General features: G+C 41.4%; 1 protein-coding gene across 1 annotated transcript in view; it reads right to left on the minus strand.

Moving 5' to 3' along the window:
- Window positions 1-22,510, minus strand: part of ptpn9a (protein tyrosine phosphatase non-receptor type 9a) — a 28,699-nt gene that overhangs the window by 2,872 nt on the left and 3,317 nt on the right. The window contains exons 2-12 of the mRNA XM_080475117.1: window positions 14,814-14,957; window positions 10,434-10,523; window positions 8,374-8,498; window positions 7,504-7,609; window positions 6,736-6,846; window positions 5,849-6,165; window positions 4,658-4,745; window positions 3,352-3,421; window positions 2,472-2,550; window positions 1,452-1,602; window positions 175-382 (exon numbers count right to left, since the gene is read on the minus strand). Of these exons, the coding sequence (XP_080331243.1) occupies window positions 175-382; window positions 1,452-1,602; window positions 2,472-2,550; window positions 3,352-3,421; window positions 4,658-4,745; window positions 5,849-6,165; window positions 6,736-6,846; window positions 7,504-7,609; window positions 8,374-8,498; window positions 10,434-10,523; window positions 14,814-14,957 (1,489 nt within the window). The remainder of the gene's footprint in view (window positions 1-174; window positions 383-1,451; window positions 1,603-2,471; window positions 2,551-3,351; window positions 3,422-4,657; window positions 4,746-5,848; window positions 6,166-6,735; window positions 6,847-7,503; window positions 7,610-8,373; window positions 8,499-10,433; window positions 10,524-14,813; window positions 14,958-22,510) is intronic.

The raw sequence follows: 22,510 nt of genomic DNA on the forward strand, positions 1-22,510 counted from the left end.
AGTAACCACTGCATCGAAGCCTCACGCCATTATGAGTAGGTAGTTTCTGAAGTGCTGCACACTTTAGTGACCTCTATGCATGAAGGGGTTACACTTGAAAATAATGTGTTGAAGAAAATGGCAAACTGAAAAAGGGTCAGAAGCTTTTGGGAAAAAATACTCTCGTGGCCTCACCTGTTCTCCCAATCCCCGCGCTGCAGTGGACCACCATCGGAGGTCCGAGTGGGTGGCCAGTCCACTGAAGCCCCAAAGCCTTCACTGTTTTCCTCTGCTGTCTCTTCACAGCTCCCAGAAAGTCAATGAGAGTCACTGCTGAGGTGGGAACGCCATAGTCAGGCCAGCTGAGGTACTGGAAATGACTCACTTGTCTCTGTTCACATGTCTGAATATAAAGAAATATGACAGTTAGAAACTTATCATATGAAGCTCTTTGTTTATGTATGTATGTATGATGTTTGTCTTAGGATAGGGATGGATTTGGATGTTTTATTTTTTTACGTGTTTATTTTCTCTTTTTATAACTAATCTTCTCATGCTCATTTTATTTTTTAATAATAAAAAAAAATGATACCACGGACCATTACAACTGACCTGTAAAACTGTACAATTTCACCTCTGAAATTTCAATAAATAAAATTGAAATTGAAAGTAGTTAAAGCGTAATTGCTCACTCAGCAAGTATTTGAAGTGTTATTTATGAGTCTAAACACAAACCAAACCGTAAAAGATCTGCTTGTTTCAAGCAGAGGTTTTTCTTTTTTGCTGTAGAATAGTAGAATGTAGAATTTTTTTTTTAACCAACAATACAGTTAACATTGTCATTATACCAAACAATAAGCTTTGGATTCAACAAAACATTTTGAATAAACACAAGAACTTAGAAGCTAATGTAAGGCTCATAGAAGTCATGACTTTAACGTCACCATACTTTTAAATAAAAGTGTTTCCACTTAGCACTACCTTAAACACAATGATGCACTGACAGGTTGGATAGTTTGAGTTGGAAGAGCAACAGTGCAAATATACCCGAATTCAGGGTGTGACTTGCAGACGGGGATTTCATGGGATAGAGTCCCCTCTAGTCTGCGCATCACCTACTTCTGCTGAACTCCCCGGTATAGTAATTAAATCTGCTTTTCTAGCTGACTGGACCAAAACAGTTTGAGGACATATCCTAAAAGTAATGTATTTATGTGGCAATAGTGACCAGAAATCAGTCCGCCAAGTGGTAAAATCCTATTCTTCTACATGATCAGTCATTAATCTCTGCCTGGACAGCAACAGTCAGAACTGACCAGCTTTCAAAAAAGTAAACAAAAAAAGAAAAGAAAAGGCAACAAAAATTCTAGATTTGACTCAGCAGTGCTTTTGTGATGACAAAATACTTTCATCTCACAGTGGATGACCAGCAATTTGAGGAGCAGAACCTCCGGTGAACATGGTGGCTTTACCTCAGTGTTGTGCAGTTCAAGGGTGGTGTGGTTGTAATGGGTGTGGTGGTCCACCCTCTGGTTCACCACTGCCATATGGCCATAGACCTCCTGCCCACCTTCCTCCAGAGGCCAGTACTGTCCACACTTCCTCCGACTGCCCTCGTCAGTCCTGCAGCGTCAGTCAACAACATGTTTGATTAGCTTGCCAAATGGGAGTTTTCCTTTTCATCTATGGCCTTTACTTGATTATGTGGGATTGATGGGTTTTTCCCGCTATTTTTATTAAAGCTATTCATTTTCTACATCTGCTTTATCTAACTCAGAGGCTAGAGCCACTACTAACTGACTACATGAGATGGTTGTATGGAGTCTATTTACAGTAATCTCCAGACTACAAGCTGATACTTTTTTCACATGCTTTGAACCCTGCGGCTTATACAATGACGTGGCTAGTTTAAAGATTTTTACGTGTTAACAAGCTTCATGCTGCCAGATCCTACTTGCGCTGTTTTGAGCGCCTCTGCTTCTCCAAAATTTGCCCTAAAAGTTATATTTCTGTCTTCCTGACTTCGTCATGTGCTGCTTTATGCGCCCCAGTCTAACTCCAGCAGCTGACAGCTCTGAGTGATGCGTTCAGGTGCATTATGTAACTCAGACACGCTGTGCTCTGTGGCTCCGTGGTTCACCAATTAACCAAAATAACCGATAAAATGGTTTTATCAACAGAGATGAAACTCTATCTCTCAATCCCCGCAATCCCGCGCCCTGTTACAACGTGGGAAACTGCGGCTTATAGACAAATGCAGCCTATATATGTCAAGTTTTATTTTCTTTAAAAATTTTGTGGGTGCGGCTTATATTCAGGTGTGCTCAATAGTCCGTAAATTACGGTAAATGTAAAACGCTCAGAGATGACACTGTTGTACTTGGTACTATGCAAATAAAAGTGAATTGAACAGAATAAAATGGTAACATAAATCTGACCAGCTCTGTCAGAAAAAAAAAAAAGAAATATCTTGACTCTTCAAATCTAAGTACCTGGTAGTCATGACGATAACAAGGACATTTTGCTCCCAGATCATTCTCCAGAAATCACCGTAGGTCCTCTCTAGTGGCCCTGCACAGTGCGACAGGAGATCAAAAACAATTTAAAATTACTACAATCGACTGGGTTGTCAATGTAATGGGTGTTCTCCACTCGGTCACACTGAGGACGCAAATAATGAGTTGCACTAATCTGTGATTAAATTTCTACGAGTTCTTCATGTGCAAACGTATATGATTTTATTAAAAAAAAGTCAAAACAAAACCAGAGCAGCTTCGTTGTTTCTGGCAGCTCTTTAACACTCAACTGCAATGCCCTGAAGGCGGCTTTATTTAGTCACATTGAGACGGTTTCCTCAGACTGTATCATCGAATTGCTTTATTCATCGAACCAAGACTGATCACTGATGAACTCCTTCTCTGTGTAACGCTTTCACAAGCTGGTTTTCCGTGTAAAAAAAAGTTCTGAATGCAGTAGCAACCTTTCCTGTCCCTGCAGACTGTGAGAGACTTGGCTAGTACAATCTTGATACAAAGCATTTACGTGTGAGTGAACTTCAATTAGCAAAGAATTTTCATTCAAAACCTATGTAATTGAAATAATCTCTTGACAGACCATTACATTAAGGCATACGCCACTGTTGACCTCTTCCTCAGGCAAAGATCACATCCTGATTCAGACAAATCTGCTTCTAAGGGCAAGTAATGTACGACTGGGGTTCCACAAGGTTCTGGTATTGGCCCACAACACTTTACTCCACTTTTAACTTTCATTCCTTGTGCCGAGTAAATAAGATGAGTGTCTTCGATCAAATTATTAGATGACCATACATTCCTGAACAATTCCGGGGCATTCACGTGAACAGAGTCGTACCTTGAGTACCGATATACGCATTCCTCTGTTTGTAGCCGTCCATGAAGCTGGCATTGATGTAGTCTGATCTCTGTGAAAACAGTAAAGCTTTGTCACGTAGACGGAAAGAAATTGTGCAAAATATGAAGTTTGTGAAGCGTGAAAAAAATATGACTTGAGTTGCACTGGAAAACTCAAATGCATTCATTTTGAGGGGTTCCTATAATACAACCTAATTCATCTGGTTAATCCACACTACATCACGAAAAGTGAGCTTATAAACAGTTATGGAAGTTTTGTTTTAATTTATACTGGTTAGATAAACTTGAGGGCCTAATATGCTGTCATTGTCCTCTGAAATGTTTTCATTTGTAAACTGAAGGTAGCATCATAATGCAGTGCAAAGCGACACCATAGAACCGAGACGGAAATGTTATCAACAGTAGTTAAATGAGATGCTACAATGTTGTACTGAACGTCTTTGAATCTATTTTAAAATTAGAGGTCAAACAAGATGTATGTGTGTGAAGGCAGCAGTTGGGTAGAGATTCAACTGTGTTTTACTTTATCACTTCTGATTTAATTAAAAGAGGTTTACACCTCAAACTAGCCTCGGCTTTGGCAAAGAAAAAGCGCCTTCCTGTTTCTCCCAACTATTTTTTTTTGAAGATGAGGTAGGATCATGAATACAACCTTCTAAAGACTAGTATTTCTGTCCTCGCTACTCTCTGATACTGATCAGCTGTTTCGGGGAGACTTTATCTTCCTCTTAATTTTAGCTTCAGCTCCTTTAGCTTTCGGACCGAGCACACCAGAGGCGAAATGCAAAACTTGATTTGGCATATGAGGAGCTCCAGAATCTATTTGTCAGCTTAACTGCAGTTGAATGTGTACATTCAATAACACTTCATACCACTTGCAGTAAACTTTAGTCTGCGCTTGATCCCTTGCTAGTCTGTGTACAACACAAGCAGTTAATGGCCACTCATGCACATGGTCAAGCAAATGCAAACTATCACCATCAGCAGACTTAAACAAGTCGGTAAGTTACAAACAGTAGATTTGGCTGGAGAATAGCTGCTGCACGTCATAGGATGAGAATACCCTGTAATGACTCCACCAGGTTTTAAAATGCATAAAAACCAAAGTTTTCCATGTTTGGAACAATGTATTTTGATTTGAGAGACAAATCATAGCACATGAAAGCCAACATGTCCATTTAGTATAAAGTTATTTTTCTGAATTGTGAAACCTGGCATATTTCCTGGCAGCTGAGGTTTTGCATTTGACACGAATGACAACAGCAATTAATTGGAGTAGCCTTTACCTCGTTTCTCCTGGGTTTCAAACGAACTCTTGTTTGATCAAGGCACAGCACGTCTCCGTAGCGATTCCTCTCCTGATTGTAGGCCGCTCTGGGGACAAAGAAGCAGGAGAGGTTCATGGCTGCAAGATGGTTACAACAATCATGGATTAAAATGAAATTATACATTCAGTCATGTTAGCTGTTAAGACTACTATTAAAGAAACTAAATTGCCAGACCTCATGTTGCAATAATACAAGGCGTAGAATTGCAGTGTACCTCGGGAAAGTTAATGCAAGTGTGGAAGCCAAAGTTGTATTGTTATATCAAGAGGTTTTACATCATGGATGCATCGTGAAACCACAGAAGCCCAACACTTGTAAGCCTATCCCACAGCACTGCCATTGACAAATGTGTCAAAATCTGTCTTAGTGAGCAAACTTCTCCTTTGCCGAGATAATCCCTCCACTTCACAGGTGTGGCATATCAAGACAGCAGGATTATTGCACAGGTGTGCTTCGGGCTGGTCACAATAAAAGGCCACTCTAAAATGTGCAGTTTTACTGTATTGGGGAATCCGGGGTGGTCAGAAAGCCTGTCAGTATCAGGTGTGTCACGCAGTGCAATGCATCTTCAAATAGAGTTGATCAGGTTGTTGATGTTGGCCTGTGGAACATTGGTCCAATTCTCTTCAATGGCTGTGCCACGTTGCTGGATATTTGCAGGAACTGGAACACGCTGTCGATCCAGAGCATCTCAAACATGCTCAAGCGGTGAAAATGTCTGGTAATTATCCAGATTCTTGTAACATGCTGCCGTGCATTATCATGCTGCAACATGAGCTGATTGTCGTGGATGAATGGCACAACAATGGGCCTCGGGATCTCGTCACAGTATCCCTGTGCTTTAAAATGCCATCAATAAAATGCTCCTGTGATCATTGTCCCTAACATCTGCCTGCCCATACCATAACCCCACGGCCACCATGGGCCACTCGATTCACAACGTTGACATCAGCAAACCGCTCACCCACACGCATCCTTAAAGCTTGCGACGTCTGTGGCGATGTGCTGTGACTAATCAGCTGTGCCACACCTGTGAGGTGGATGGATTATCTTGGCAAAGGAGCAGTGCTCACCGACACAAATTTAGACAAATTTTACATTTGAATGAACTCTGCACGTGTGTGCGTGTGTTTATTGCAGTACGCTCACTGTGCACAGTGGAAGGTTCCAGGCGGCGCCTCTTTGCGCAGCTCCTCGTACTCCTGGTGGATTCCCGAGCGCTGTAGCCGACCGAGGTGCGTCAGCAGCTCCTGCGGGCGCATGGACTCAGGCCCGGGGACGTGGATGGAGGAGTCCTCCAGGGGGATGCCCACCAACTCATCCACGGGGTCCACTCTGCCATTCTGGCCCGCCAGCAGCTGCTGGTTCCAGCTGTACGCGTCCAGCGGCAGCAGACCACCGAGGTGCTGGGGGAGACAGTCTCTGGGGAGGTGCTGGCGCAGCTCGGCCATTTTCACCATCTGAACCTGAGGGTAGACGAGACAAGGTTTACAGGTACTAAACACAGATATATGAAAAGAAAATAGGATTCTTTAAACCTTTCGGTGTCAGTTTTACAACAATAACAACAGACTGTTTTCAAAAAGTGATCAGATTTAGTTTTTTTCTAAAAAGTCTTGAAATAATTCAGTGAGTGTAAAAGGTTTAAAAAAAAATCTGAAAGGTTTATCTTCAAAAAAAGCAAAAAACTAAACTTCAAACACATTTTCTTAACTGAAAGTGAGCATTCAACACTTCACACAGATCGAGCCCCTCACAGTGACACAGTTTCTAAAAAAAATCCATACCAATTAAATTCTTTGAGGGCAGTAATGTGGAGGGGTAATCGATTCTAGTAATTCATGCATTAACATCCCGGGCATGCGTGAGGCAACAGGATGTATGAGTGATTACGAGATTCTTTCCTCAAGCCATCACTTGCAACAGTCGGAGACACTGAGTCACCTGCTCAAACACTTTGTTATTTGAAGATTTATTTTTCCCGGGAAAACTCAAACACGACGCTCGAGATGCTGCATCGGACACCACGAACTTACCCTCTCCCTTAGTTTCTCTTTGAGAAGCAAGCTGAGCAGGTTGTATGGCACTCGAAACCAAACTGGAGCCCCGACAATCAAAACCTTTTTCAGCCTGGCAGGGAACGCCCCCTGGTGGGCACACAGACAGAACAACTTACAATAAAACACTTATTATACCTATTTAAACATGTTCAGTTCAATAGTGTGCGACACTTCCATCTCAGACTCTCACTTTCCCCCAGTTTGTCATTTCTCAGAATAAACCCAAAGCAGTTCAAACATATTTAATTCTCTCTTTTTTGGTGCTCCTCCCGAGTTCTGGGTTGAGGTATTAAGCAATCATTTCTACCGCTCCAGTTCATCTTTTCGAATCAATAAGGTGACACAAAATAGATGCCTCTGCTGCCGATGTGGCCACATGAGTGAGCGCCTTAACGGACTCCAGCTGACATCCTGCTACATCCTTAAAGCATCGCTCATGTAGATGTAGTGGAAATGGAGGCACCACTTTGAGCGTTGTGCGGCCATGGTTTATAGATGAAGTCATTTTTGAGCCTGTCAACCTCTTTGTAAAGCCATTCATTTTAGCATTTTGGCCTTTGGACAAACACTTAAATCCTGGAAGACACGGGTCCCATTTTAATCAATCCACTTCTTCACTGATTAAAGTACAAGACTCAGCAAGTTAATTAATAATCAAGCACAGGAAGCCACTAAAGGAAAAACCTTCCCGCAATAAGTGACTTCTACGCCTCGATCTTGTGATAACGGATGTGGATTTGTAACCTTGAGCAAGTTGAGGATCTTCTTGCTCAGGTCCAGCTCAAAGTTGGTGTAGTTGGAGCCCGCCATGTCGTAGATGAACACCAAACCATTCCTCTGAGTTTCAAAGCTGCAGAAACACAAAAGGCCGTTTAGAAATACGATAGACAAGGCAACAAAAGAAAAAGAAACAAAGGGAAGTAAGGGGAAGGGATTGCTAATTTCTGCAAGCAAATAAACAAACATATGTTAGACTTCGAATGCATTGAAGCAACATTGACAAACATTGCAAGACAATGTTGTCGCTTAATTGATCTGCACAACATTTTTTTTTGGGGGGGGGGGGGGGGGGGGGGGGGTATGAGGGAGAAGTCATCCTCCACATGGAGCTTGAATCCTAGCTGCCCCTCCAGGTTTTGTCTGTGGTCATTTTTGGCCAAATGCCAAAAGGAATGTTCCCCATATTACAAGATATTATTGTTAAAGTGTGCTGGGATCCATAGACAATATTTAACAATTACACCCGGTTTTCAATTTGCAATATCTGGTAAGTCTTTGTTTGTAAGTAATTGTCAGGGCTATTAAACCCGTTTTCCATTAAAACTTCATGTGACAACGGGCGCTTTATTCAATTATGTGATAGTTTATCTATCCACTTATTTTTTTATAGTGATTTCTTATTCTCAAAATAAAATAAAAAAAAGAAATCATGCTGGAGAAGGTCTGAGTTGTATTTCCTGCTGTTGTATGATGTCCGCCCCATGAACAGGTCCACCCCATATTTTGATGGGCACCGACTCACAGGAGTCCTTCACTAACCTTCAAATGTTGATCATTTCAATAAATTCCTTCCAAAAAAAGGAAGCTGTAATATTTTTATTTGACTTTGTTTACCTTTCCACAGCTCGATCCAGGAGGTAGAAGAGGGCCTGGAGCACCACATGGTTTCCTGTCTTGTTGGGGTGGTGAAGTTTGGCTGTGTACAAGGCGATGGAAGCTCCCGAGGGGTCTCTTACACTCTGAAAATACAAAATACGAACACAATACATTGGCAACAAATATTACCCAATTGTTTCCTTTTCTCATATTCAGTTAAAATTGAGTTTGAATTAAAAGTATCATTTTATTTTTGAGAAAAACAGTAAGAAATTAGATAATGATTCGATAATGTAACTTTTACAACACCACCCAAATGGAGACTGCAAAAAAAAAAAAGAGGCATGAGCAATGACCACAGGGGGGCACTTCAGTTCAAATGCTGCTTTCTGGCAGGATGCCAGTTTAAAGAAAGGCTGTCAACAATTCAGCAAGAGGAACAAATTATGTCAATACCTATGCTGCAGGTCTGACAGGTCTGAGTGCGTTCTTCCTCAGAGAACACTTTTTCTTTTTAAACAATAATAAAAAAGAAAAGCTGAGCAGTGTGAGGACAGTGACTGTTAATTAAAAAAAAAAAAAAAAAGACCAGAGGCTCTTTACTGGATCGAAGCTGCTGACCAAAGGTACTCCGGAACCGTCCTTTGTAAGTAAATAAGCTCGTATTCTCTGGCATGGAGGGCTAAAAATACACCAGACAGGATATGAAGCCCACTGCTGAGGCTGGAGAGCTCAGACGTCAGACCAGAGGATGTGCAGCATCAATGCCGCTGTGGCACGTCAGAGGGGAAGGAAGAAGGGAAACACAGGAAAGAGGGAGTGTGAGGGAGTGTGAGGGAGTGTGTGTGTGTGTGTGTGTGTGTGTGTGTGTGTGTGTGTGTTACAAGGGGGGGATCTTTTATGGCTGAAATTTGAATGACAAAAGGCTAAATTTATCTGACACAGGAAACCCACTTCAAACATTAGTTACTTGCACCACCCAAAAGAAAAAGCTTTCTTCCAATGGAATTACATAATTTCACATTTAAACAAAATAAACCCTTATGGCTAGTATATGGATGCAGAGGTCCATTTTCTGCTTCATGGCAGTGAAGACTTGCATGACTTTTCTAGATATTATAAACAGTCTAAGAGTTATTTTCTATGATAAGTACGGATGTCAGATCCTGTCAGCTTTTAGGAACATACAAGTTGAACACAAAACAATTCTTAAAAAGCTGGGAATTGTGAATTTTAGATTTAATTACCCCATGGAGGGAGTGTTTTTAATCGAGTGTTTTTCAGCCTTTTATTGGGCGAGTGAGCAGATTTGGTAACATTCGGATTAGGTCGTACCAATTTAAAGCAATATGTTTATTAGTGGTCCTGAAAGATAAGTACAGCTTTTGCAAGAGTTCTAGAATTAGTGAGGATTATGAGAATGGACAACACTCCTGCTTTACTCCTACAACAAGCATAAACACAAATGAGCTTTCCCTTCTTAAAACCAGATTTAATGGTGTGCACTTTTGCATGCATCAATCCTCAGCAGTGTATCAAATGGGAAAAATCGGGATATTCTATAAGACATAACATATGAAACATATTCTATTTTTTATAAAATACAAAAGGGCAAATTACTATTTGATTTTTTTTAACCTGATTTTAATAGGCAACTAAAGTGAAAAAACTAAACAAAGCAAAACAAAAAATCACAAGATAGATTAAAAATACAAGGTTTAATGTTCCAAATTCTAAGTTTTTTTTTAAATGTATAAGCTGTGGATTAAGACACACTTGATACTACAGTTAGTACATATGTGCCAAATGCAGTCATTGCAATAACCGAACATATCACTGGTTAGAATAATGTGTCAGACTGTTGTGTCATTAATAGTCTCACTGCAGAAATACAGCTCATTGGCACAGAGTAATAACTGCCTTTAAATACACGCACAGTGGTTCCGCTGGTATTATTCCAGAGTTTCATTTATTTATTACAAGGAAACTGTAATAAATTGTTCTGTAATCTAGGATTTAGCCTGGACTTTTCCATTTAAGCCACGCCACATGTGGGGAAGATTTAAGCGCTCTCTTACCAACACAGTGAACTTTCCACTGAGCAGCTCCGAGCGCAGAGGCTCCTCCTGAGGCTGCAGCCGGACAATTCCTTCTTTAAGACGCGTTTCCTGGAGAGAACAGATCACAGCAGGTGAGGTCGGACCGCGGGGTAACTATAACAGCCCCGTCACTTTGAGGCAAATTCCTCCCCGCGAACAATAGAGAATCACCCGGCTTACTTTCCTGCCAAGAGGATTCCTCTCTGAGAGGTTTCCACTCCCTTTTTTCCTCCCTCCCCTCTTTCCTCTTTTTCTTGCCCCCAAGGAGCTTGTGTGGGAGTTCTTGAACTTACTCTTCAGGTCGAGCTTGGGAGGTTTTTATTTCAGTTTACCACTCTACTTCCTGACTTATCATAAATTAGGGTACTTTGAGCATTTTTTTTCTTTTTTCTTTCATTTGTCAACTTTTCCCACCTGAAACTAAGAAAAATGTCCCTTTGATGTCACTTCCATACATTTAAAGAGTATTTCTCATGAATTTTAAAGTGCTGTTCTTTTTAGGATTTCTTTCAGAAAGAGCCAAACTACATAAGAATGTACAAATGTAAAATGCTAACATTTCTATCCTCATTATCTGCTTTATCCTTATTATTTGCTTCAATCCAGGGTCACCACAGAGTACTCCAGTTACCTCCCACAGTCCCCCCAAAAAATGCATGTGAGGTTAATTGGTGACCCTAAATCACCCCGGGGTGGGAATGTGAGCGTGTGTGGTGTCTGTCTCTGTGCGTTTTGCTCTGTGATGTACTGGCGACCTGTCCAGGGTGTATCCTGTCCTCGCTCATTGTAAGCAGGGATTGGTTTCAGCGACCCTGCACAGGATTAGGCGGTATAGAAGATGACCTGACGGATGGAAAAGTATGACACTCAAGCGGAACCCATTCAAATGTCCTCTGACCAATAAATCCCTCCCTCGTGCAGCGGTGTCCAATCCTGCTCCCGAAGTGAATTCCCCTGTATACAATATGGTGCGTGCAAGAAGCCGGGACAACTTACCCGAAAAAGTCTGACTCCCGAGTTGGGAGCAATCATAACACAACACAAATAAAATTAAGTAAATGAAATGTGTCTAACTGTGTCTCATATAGATGCACAAATATTGCTGTTTTTAAGGAATGAATTTCGCTTTTTGGAGCTTCTTATCGACGATAAATCAGATGTCGGAGCCTTTTTGACGCAGGCAGATTCAGCCATCGCTGATCAGAAACAAGTTAGTCGTTTCCTTTTTTTCCTTTTGCTTGTTATATAAGCATATTACCAAACGTGAAGCATTTCTCTGGGCGTACTGTATTGGGTGCATAACATGATCCCCTTTTTGCTTCCTGTTTGTGTGGTATGCTCTTAAAAAACCTCCCAAGGGAGAAGGACAACGTGGCCAGCTATTTAAAGAAGGAATTTTGTTATCACAATAGTGTCCTTATCCAAAATGGACTGAAAACAGTCTTACATTTCAGTGTAATCACTTTGTTACCACTCCACATGGATCCAACCAGTTTTAGTACTTTTCTACTTTTAATCATGTTTGTAAATGGCATTTAAAAATAAATAAACTCGTTTGTAGGTCCTAGATGGTCATCAAAAATGTGTTAAATATTACAATAGATTGTATTTACAGAGCAGTGAAGATATTAGTGTCGCCGACCTCATCAACCTCCGTTTTAATGCCACCCCTTGATGTTTCTGTGCCCTTCCGACAAAAGAAGCAGTACAATGGAAACTTCCCCCCCCTTAGTTTGTTCAGACAAATGACTTGTCCCCAGCCTCCGTCCTGGCACTGACACAGCAATAAACCGAGTTAAATGAACTGTGGCGAGGCAGGGGACGCTAATCCTTCTCAAAGTCACACTCAAGGCATCGGTGAATGAGTCGCAGTTCACGCAGGCCGCTTGTTGAGAGATGAGCCCAACTTGATGACTGCAGAAGTGACTTTACTTAAAAGTCGAGGGGTAAAATGGAGCCGTGTCTCGAAGTCAGTCAGGTCGCTGAAGCCCAGACGAGGAGGACTTGAACTTCACCACGCAGGTTGGAGAAACCGGGGCCGATCTGAACTTTGAAATAAACAGTTTTTGCATCCTCGGTATTTTGATTGCGGAAGCTTGAATCTCGTTATGCCACGCATACTCACACAAAATAGTAATATTTGGTCTAATACTGGACTTTCTAAAGTTTTTCTACAGCACAAGTTCTGCTGTATATCAGGTGAACATGAGATATGCAATAATGTTAAGAATTGCAATAATGACGTGACATTTATCTACGTAATGTTAATGTCTTTGACATTTGTTCTTTCAAAAACCAGTGCCCTTTCTCTTTCCCCCCAGTTTCCATCAGCCGTGACTGTTTTTTTTTTCCATCATATGTTCCAAGCATTTTAGAAACTTGGCAGGTAGTTTGTGTATTTTGTTATTTTTCCTTCATTTTTCTGTATCTGTGCTCATGATTTCCTCTCTGAGCCACCAGGTAGTACATAAGAGCTGTCAAGCAATAACACTCATTAAGTAATTATTTTCACATTTTTCACACGATTAATCAGATTCTTCTTTCACATTAAATTACCTGTCATTTTGACTTTGCACGGCTTGAATTCATGATGTATGGAAACATAATTTGCAATATGTATATTTGCAATATGTACATTGCACATATGGATACATTTGAGATATATTGTGCAGTCTTCATATATAGTATGCATCTGTCATGACAGGTAAAATTGTGGTTCTACTTTTTTTTACCAATTCTATTTGTTGCCTTTCTGCTTACAATAAATTCAGCTTTAATACAACTTAAAAGCTTCAACATTTTGTCCTTTTTGGCCACCAGGGGAGCCCAGCCCCACACTTCAAATACAACCTCTGCACACTATTTAATAGGGGAAGAAAATTGACTTTCATCTTCAACTCCCTGCTGACCCTTACCAACCGAGAGGGAAGGTCTTTATTATGTCATTATCTCTTTTCACTTCATTAAGTAAATAGGACCTCCAGTTGGTGCTCCTGCCTGGGGTGGGGTTGGGTGGGGGGTGGGGGATCAGTTTAATGGTTGCGCAACTCAGCCAAGGTCACCACCTGCATTCTCAGTGACATGTGGCAAACAGACATATTTCCTCTCTTGCATTCGATCAGGTTCTGTCCTTCAGTCCTCGCACTCAGTGTGAGGTGAGCTCTGGAGGAGACACTCGCAGTTACACTGGACGTACATCAGAAATGTGTCCAACACTCACACGCACACTACAAGGGAAAAAAAAAGAAGATCAGCAGTATTCACGTGGCCGTTAATCGCATGTTTTTCATGCTTCGAAAGCCAACTGCATTTCATCTCCTTTAGCTCATCACACGCTCGCTAATTGAATCCAGTTGTATTCTTGGGTTAATATTGTTTAGCATGTGAGATTTCATTTCCTCCATTACACTAATTTAATAACCCCAGTTCTACCCAGAAATAATCCTTTTGTTTTGAACTGTTTCCGAGATAAGCTGCAAGTTCTTGGAGAGGGTGAAACAGCCTGCGTGCTGCTTCTTGAAATACCCACCCAGTGTGTAATTCCGTGTGTGCATGTCGAAGTCGTTTTCTTTTTGTTTTTTTTGATGCATCTGTTCAGGCGATCTCTCGCTCAGCTGTAGCCTCTGAAGAAGCATGTTCAATGAAAAAGTCCCTGTGCTTTCTGCGCTGTGGGTGTAGTGAAGAGACTCCACACGCATCGGCCTGTTGTTTGTTTCTTCTTGTGTTTCCAAAATGGAACTCTAATTACTCTGTATCTGGTGCGGAAATGTTCCTAGGCATTTCAACGTGTCAGTCTTGTGTGGGCGTAGTATTTCACAACAAAGTCAGAAAGACAACGTTTAGACTGACGGGGTTTCATGCTTTTTTCTTTCTTTTTTTTAAATGTTTTCATGAAACCAAAGTAAGTGATCTTCACGAGTTGGCTCAGACAAGACAAGATACAGATTGTATGAAGAAACTAAGTTGAACCATTTACAGTGTTGAAATGTTTAGTGTTTGTATGAAACATAGATAAAGAGTCAACTAATGAGGTAATGGTAACTAATTCAATGAGAAGGCTCGGGTTCACAACTCATTACAGATTTCCTTATATGGTCACCTGGTTCTGTCTTAAGAGAATGAAGCTGGTGCCAATTTACATGCATCTAAAGCCACAAACTTTCTGGCTGCTGGTTTATTAAAATGAGTTCTGCATCGGTACAGTTTATCTCAATCCATGAAAAGAGAAAAACTCACTGTAGTTAAAACTTTGTCCAGCCTTTTTGTCTACTTCAGCTTGATGTTCATGGCCATGTTGGTGAGCCTTTTGAAAAAGGCATCGGTAACAGTGGCAGCGTTCTTCCCTCAACCCTTCCTTACCCTGTAACTGTGGAACAGCTCGATGGCTCGGAGGACGTCAAACTTGCGAGCCATGAGGAACTTGACAGCCAATTCCCTGGACAGCGGTGACACTCCATGCTGACTGGTCCACTTGTTGATTTCCTCCAGAAACTGCCTGGTGGCCTGAAACAGACACAGATGTTGTCACAAACTTTGTCCTCTCATAATCGCAGGGTCAAAAGGGAAGGAAGTGAAACTGGGCTTTAAACTTGATACATCCTCACAGGAAACGCTATCTCACAGAATAATTCAATTTCATGGCCTGGTTAGAGGTTCTCGGTGGTGTTGCTTGAAGTGTTGAGAATGAGCGTTGTTAACACTATAGGGTACAAAAATAAACCGTGTGCAGCCTATTAAATAGTTTTGCACATCTGGGGGAAGTCTTAAAGGGGACATATCATGCTAAATCCACTTTTTTAGCCCTTAAATGCATTTTGGTGTATATTTAGAGTGTTTAGAAGTACAGAAAAGTTCAAAGTAGTCTCTTCAGGTGCTCCGTTGATATCTTTATATTCTGTTTTGGTCATATTTTGCGATCGGTTTCGATTTTTCTATTCTCTATTACGTTTTTTGAACAATGACGTCACAGTATTCTCAGCGGAACTGCCAAATTAGGACATCGACGTTTCGAGCAATCCGCCATTTTTGTTTCTCGCTGCGATTTTGTAGTCCAACCGAAGTTACGAGAGGATAAGTCGAAATGTTCGGTTGTTGGATGTAGTAACCCACAAGCTTCGTTACACCGTCTCCCAGCATCAGAACCTTTTCGAAGTGCCTGGTTGAGTTTTATTTTTCACAGAAATGTACCCACATCTGTGGGTAAGGTCATTTTTGTGTGCGCGAATCACTTTAAGGACGACTGCTTCAGCAACCTCCGCCAGTATAAAGAAGGATTTGCCGAAAGACTTCGTCTGATTGAGCGGTCAGTTCCTTCTATCTATGGAGACGACGAACAGAGCACTTCGGTAAGCTGTATATAACGCTAAAAAGTGTGATGATAAGACGTCCCTGTCATTGTTTTGTTAGCATTAGCAGTTGCACCGTCTTCATATGTCAGCGCTGTGTGCTCGTTTTAGATTATAATGTAACTTCTGTGTTAAATAGTCGTTGTAATACAGGCAGTATTGTAGTAGTGGGCATGGATGGAGAAGTTAGTGTAAATATAGTAACACACCATTGCGTTACATCCATATGAAGACGTTGTTCTTCAGGTGCATCATCGTCATTTTCATCTCGCTCCGCCGGGTCCGACTCTGGCTCCAACATGTATGGCTGGATGGACAAATCTTCCGTTGTTGACATTTTGTAAATAATGTGTGAATATAAAGTTTCTGCGCCGCTAGATAATTGTATCTGTTCTATCAAACTACAAAGATGGCCGAACAGGGTGACGTTGAACCGAGTGTGACCTCTGCAACCTGGAGAGGAGGCGGGGTATGAAGTGTGTCATTTGCATTTGAAGAGACCGCCCCAAAACGAGTTGCTCTCAGAAGCGCATCAGAAAAGGGGTAGAAAAGGGGCCTGTGGAGCTCTAATAATGAGGAATTCAGACCCAAGCATTGCAGTTTCGCGTTGTATAGACCACAACTGTATGATTTATATGTAAAAAGGAAGGATTTAAAAGCATGATATGTCTCCTTTAAAGAATATGATCTAGTGCACTGAGAATAAATGAAATGTGGCACGTGGCTGCATGTTTGCAAATTTGGGAGTTTGTTCATTTAGGGAGAAGGAGGTATCCTGCCGAACTGGTGTTTATGACCCAAAGCTGGGATAATGGCGGGCCTACGCACTTCAACTTTTTAATACTACCCAACCATAAAACCATTGGTGTAGCTGGCGAGAGCCGAGATCTTAACCAACACATGCAGTTTTCATGCCGACTTACTTGGAAGACGGTACGTATTGCCGCTACATTAAAGGGCAGGTTTGTTTGTGAGAAAACCAGAAAGTTTCCCCTGGGGACATGATTAATTAGCTTGGTAATTCCTACATATGAGCATCTGACATGTTTTAGTTGACGTTTCCATTTAGCGCCTTGTGAAATCCACAGGAAAGAACCCCCGAAGAGCAAAGCAGGATGGAAAGCAGCTAAAAACAATGACTGGTGTTATGATTACGTGGCATTGCTACCTTCATATTCACTCCCACATCTTGTGGTCTGCATTAACCCCATGAGGGAAACATCTGGCATTTTGGTTCTATTGTCGACTGCGTGCCGTTTTGGTGCTGAGCAGGTTAAACACCGCGGGTTTCCAGAGGTTCAGAAGTGGCTGAAAACAATGACGTGATGCAGAGAGACAAATGTGAACCAAACTCTTGAGCTATGGGCCTGAAAGTAAAACAATGGCGTGAACTCCTTTGTGGAGATGATCCACCGTGTATATATATATATATATATCTATATATACACATATATATATATATATCATTAAACCTACAGAAGAGCAAACTTCCTTTAAAAACCTGCTTCTGTTTTACACTCGCAAAGAAACACATTAAGGTACTCTAATATATCGGTTTTGAAAATGTATTTCCCACAAAGGCCTTCCACACACCTTGTAAATAACTTATTTCGCCAGCAGTGGCTTGGGGGCCATCCTGCCACTCAACTTTTATTATACATTCCCTCGGGGAGCTTTGCACACACTCCCGCCCTTAGCACACGCAGTTAGCGAGTCAGCACCCAGTGAATCCTCAAAACGGCGACACAGGAGGCAATGAAAGCCGGCGCTTTAAACACAGGGTTCCGCTTCTCTGGTCAGGCACAGTGGTGGCGGGGCGTGCATGGGAGACAGGAAGTCAAGTTCTGGGAATCCGCGGCTCTTCAGGAATACAAAAACGATCAGTGACGAGCACCGCGCCTCAGAGACAGGATGCCACTGTCCCTCCTAAAGAAAAGCCAGCGCTTTCAGAGGCATCTGCTCTGTTCAGCATGCAGGGGATGAGGGATGGCTGCACCTGACAGGGCCGAGGCTGGCTAATACCCCGTTCTCATGGGGTGAGATGATGAGGGACGGGCTTTTCTGGATCCTCAGCTTATCCATGCATTCAGGAACCAAATAAAATATAATTAGTGAGCAATTTCAATGCGACGCAGGAAGTCACAAGTGAACCATAAACAAGATCCTCAAAGGATCTTGCAGACACCACTGCTATAATGTGTCTGCAGGTGTCTCTTTTTAGCCTTGAAGACCTTTTTTCACGCACAATACAAAAACACTGAGCAAGCTATGTCAACCTAGGAACCAAAGGGTATTAAGGAGGGCTGCACAGTATATCACAAATGAATCATTATTGCCAAATCAACACGCATAATACACTGCACATCATTTTTAAAAATGAACAGCGAGGAATTGTGTTTCCCTGCAATTTGCATTCATGCTCTGCAATGTCAATGAAACAAATGTGAAAGAAAAGTGCAATTAACTGTGATTAACTCACAAAAACGGTCCTAATCTTTTCCTACTTTTGGCCATAGGGCAGAAGTCAGATGTACCAAGACACAAAAATAAAGAAAGAAATAACCAAAACCAAAAGAAGCAAATGAACTTTTCCACTTCTGAAATGGTACAGGTGGAAACAGAACAGAAAAAAAAAGCTGGGCCCAGCCACAGCTGGTGTAGGGGCAAGAGAAAGAGCAGTGGTATTTGGATGAATAAATCCCAAAGATATAAACACCATATACTTAAGTGCTTGTTCATTACTTGCAAATCATTTTGCCATCAAGGTACTAAACAATATTGTTGTATATTCACCGAATATTGTATATACTAGTATAAAGATGGAATTTCTATGTGTTGGTAAATGGTCTCGTGTGTTGTGTTATTTCATTGAACATGCCGAGAAACTAACTCTCCATAATAAAGATTTTAGGTTGTTTAGGGTCACAGAAATGTGTCAGGCTGCACCTTGCCATAAGAAATATCACCTGGGTCAACAGTCTGCCTCTTGACAGGCAGTGCACATATTTAACTTAAACCGTCTGTTGTTGGACAGCGAAGCGTTAATCCCTTGGTGTCGGCCAAAGACAACTTCCCGTCAGGTCCGCTGTCAGGTACGCTCAGGTTTCCAAAATTTCAGCGCTCTAATAGCTTCTCTTTCGCTCTCTCCCTCGCCTTTTAAGGGCAGACTGCCATCTCAGGCAGTGACCCTCTGTTCCTGTAGAAGCCAGTCTTGTTTGGGTTTTTTTTTTTTTTTTTTTTCTGCACTGGGGGCCACTTCCGTCAGAGTGGAATTTGAGGATGAACCAGTTTGTTTTCACGATAGCATACCAGAGTGCAGCGAAAGACTTGCTGCAGAGGAGTCACTTGCTCAATTCCTGCAGGATGCATAAATATTTGCTCGGCTTGCTCCAGTCCTGCGAGGACTGGAGAGTTTTTCCTTCCACTTCTTGAATATTCACTTTGAAAGCACTTAATTCCAGCTTATGCTGCCCGACACAAATCTAAATAAGCTGGACGGGTGTTTTATATGTGGTCGCAGGTCACTCTCAGCGCTGAGAGAGATGTTTCACGCAGCAGGTTCCTGCCTTTCCGATACACCGCTGACGTTACATAATCCTGTTTGCTGTCAGGGTTGTTGTGTGGTGGTGTCAACAGTGCGTGCCAGCGATTAATTGATTGGACGCACTGTGGTCTGGACCCGTCGTGTCGGGGGTTAGCGAGTGATGCCGTATTGGGTCCTTAGCCTTCAAAACCAAAAGGCCCACAGGTACAGAATGTAATTGCCACAGGAAACCACAAAGACATCATAGCAAAGTCTTACTACAGTCAGGCAGAGGACAAACTCACACGTTTTTTTTTTTTTTAAACATCCATTTCCTCCTATATAGTTCCTTTATATTGAGTATCTAAATATATGTATATATAATAATTCCTGTGCTCAGACATTGTGTTAACATTCAATATGTTTCAAGTATCAGTTATAGTTAGTATAAGTTTCAAGTGTTTCCAGGATAGGTAATCATGTTTTTAAGGCTGCTTTCTACACAAAGGCCTCAAAACCCTTTTTTTAAAGGTTTTACAGTACATTTCTGGGGCTTTTTTTTTGTGCCATTGCTGAGATGAAAAATCATTTGCATTTGCTATTTTCCCTTCAAATACACACATGAAAGTTAAAGTAAAAATGAAACAACAACAAAAAAAAACTAGTGCCTCAAAACATTTCTAAGTTTTCAATTATGATGTCTGAAATTGTGGTTTATTGATACTTTAGTTGACATACCGTGATACCATCACTTCTTAACTAAATCAACATGGCCGTACAGGATGCTCTCCATCCATGTGGTACCAAAGGACCCTTCAGCACTTGAGCACAATGCGATAGAGATCAAGTCACCAAGACTGGAATGTATCAACTCTACTAGCTGACCATAGCTGCACCAATCTGTGTATATTGCCTAGGTTTTTTTTAATGATAGTGTTTCAGGCCATAATTAAGTATACCTGAATATGCAAATTAAATGTTATCACATCCTTTGTAATTAGCCTTTGTCTTTTTGCATTAACAATGAGAAACACTGAAAAATGCATGCTATTGACCTAATTACGATTTTCCTCAACGATGTCCTCAAATGACTGTTTTTGCTGAATAAAACCAGAAGATATTCCGTGAAGGAGACAAAAACACGACTGTGGATAAACACTTGAAAATCTGTTATTATATTACAAGTGCCACAGCAATGTGTCAGAGTCAGCTTTTCAAATTACTCATGATTACTTTGTGGGAATTAAGATTTAATTGGATATAATAACCTTGAATAATTAATGTTTATGCAACACAATATTCTTAGTTCCTCCAACACCACACTCTCCTTTACTCATCTACTACCATTATAAATAGTTGCCTCCTGCACACTTGATGGCGGCCTACAATCTTACGTCTTCCACTCAGGCGCCTTTACTCCCACAACTACCCACACTGCTGGCACATTAGATCCTTATGACAGAATATATCTATATTGTTGATTCATGCTGCCCATTCTTTTGAACAACATACTTTACAATATCTGATCATTCATAATCTACATTGTTCAGATCTGCGATGTCATAGTACCATGACTTTTTATTCATTTGAGGGGTTTTGTTTTTTTTAAATCAATGTCACTCTTGTGTGAATTATTTCTGGATGGATTAAAAGGAACTGACGATGCTCCTTTGTATTCTCTGACACACTTAAGTGTTGGCATGAAGTCTGACAAAAGGGTCCAATAATACACTTAGAGAAAGATACTCGAGCCTCAGATTGAACAAACTGACATCGGCCTGCCATTGATTTTCTATTATAGCCATCTTCTGCCGACACGGAGGTGAAAAACTAATGAAGCAGGAGTCAAATTACAAGTGCTTGATACTGCATACAACCAGACGAAGTATTCACAAAAGAAGAGTCTAACTGGAAGGTGGCCAATGGGAAGAATGTGGGCTTCCAGGGAGGAGGGGCTCAAACACACAAACGCTAAAATGAGTTGTTTTAGAAAAAGGCAGCATAAAAGGGCTATTATGAGATAAATGGGCTACGAATGGGAAAAAGTATCCAGCCAACTTCATAGCTCTGAGGTAAGGCTGGGCGATATATCGAATAAACTCGATGTATTGCGGCTTGTGTGCGATACAGAAAGTGACTATATCGTGAATATTTGAGTATCACACTGTAGCTTTTAGCCGCAGGTATTAAATTGCTCTCAGGGACAAAACAAGCGCTCCTACAGACGCGAGCACTACGTAATACACCTCAGCAAACAGAGTACTAGCCATAGACATTATGATGGATTAGATATTATGTCTATGGTACTAGCGGGTAGCGGAAGCCGATTCCGCCGGCACCCATCGCTCCGAGGCAACACCTCCGTCCGGTCCACGCTCCGGTAACCCACCACATCGCAGAAAGCGGGGTCCCAGTTAGTGTGGTTGAAAAGACCGGATTCAGAAAACACACTTGACCCAAGATACAATCTGCCGAGTCGCAAATATTTTGCAGAGCGTAGACCTGCGTTGTTTACTCAAGTGAGAGAAAAAAATGACAAGTTCATGATGGTGCTGTTAAATAAATACTGCTTTGGCAAGATTCCCTTTGTTGTGATTTCCCCCTTTTTGCATCAAAGTTAAATATTAGTATATGTTATTGTAGTTATGAACTCGAATGTTTTAATGTAGACATAGAATCCTCATACTAGTGTGATTGCATGCATCAAAACTGTTGATTTCAGGCTAAGATAAAATAGCGAGATATATATATATATCCTGTATTGTGATATGGCCTTAATATCAAGATATTGATAAAAGGCCATATCGCCAAGCCCTACTCTGAGGGCAGCTCTTCATGACAACGCCGAACCAAAACACCTTTGCCGAGATATTGATCAATCATCATTGTACCACTGTCCATGTCTGCAAATGATTTATGCGAGTGCTCGCAATAAGTAACAGTTTTCAGGCATCGTTTTAGCAGGCTGAGAAAGAGTGTGAATGTTTATTTCCTGAATGGACTATTCCTGTACCCGAGATATTAATGCAAAGTGATGCAGAGTGACTACAGTGTCACGATTACGCCTCGATCCTGCAGACAAAGCTGGAGTGCTTCTTCTCAGGGATGTTTGAAGAGGACTTGTGGCTGCCCTTGGCTGGGACCTTCCACAGTCTCTTCGATTACAGTGTCGATGCCATGCTTATCTA

Source organism: Lipophrys pholis (assembly GCF_963383615.2).
Source record: "Lipophrys pholis genome assembly, chromosome: 11".
Taxonomy (NCBI): domain Eukaryota; kingdom Metazoa; phylum Chordata; class Actinopteri; order Blenniiformes; family Blenniidae; genus Lipophrys; species Lipophrys pholis.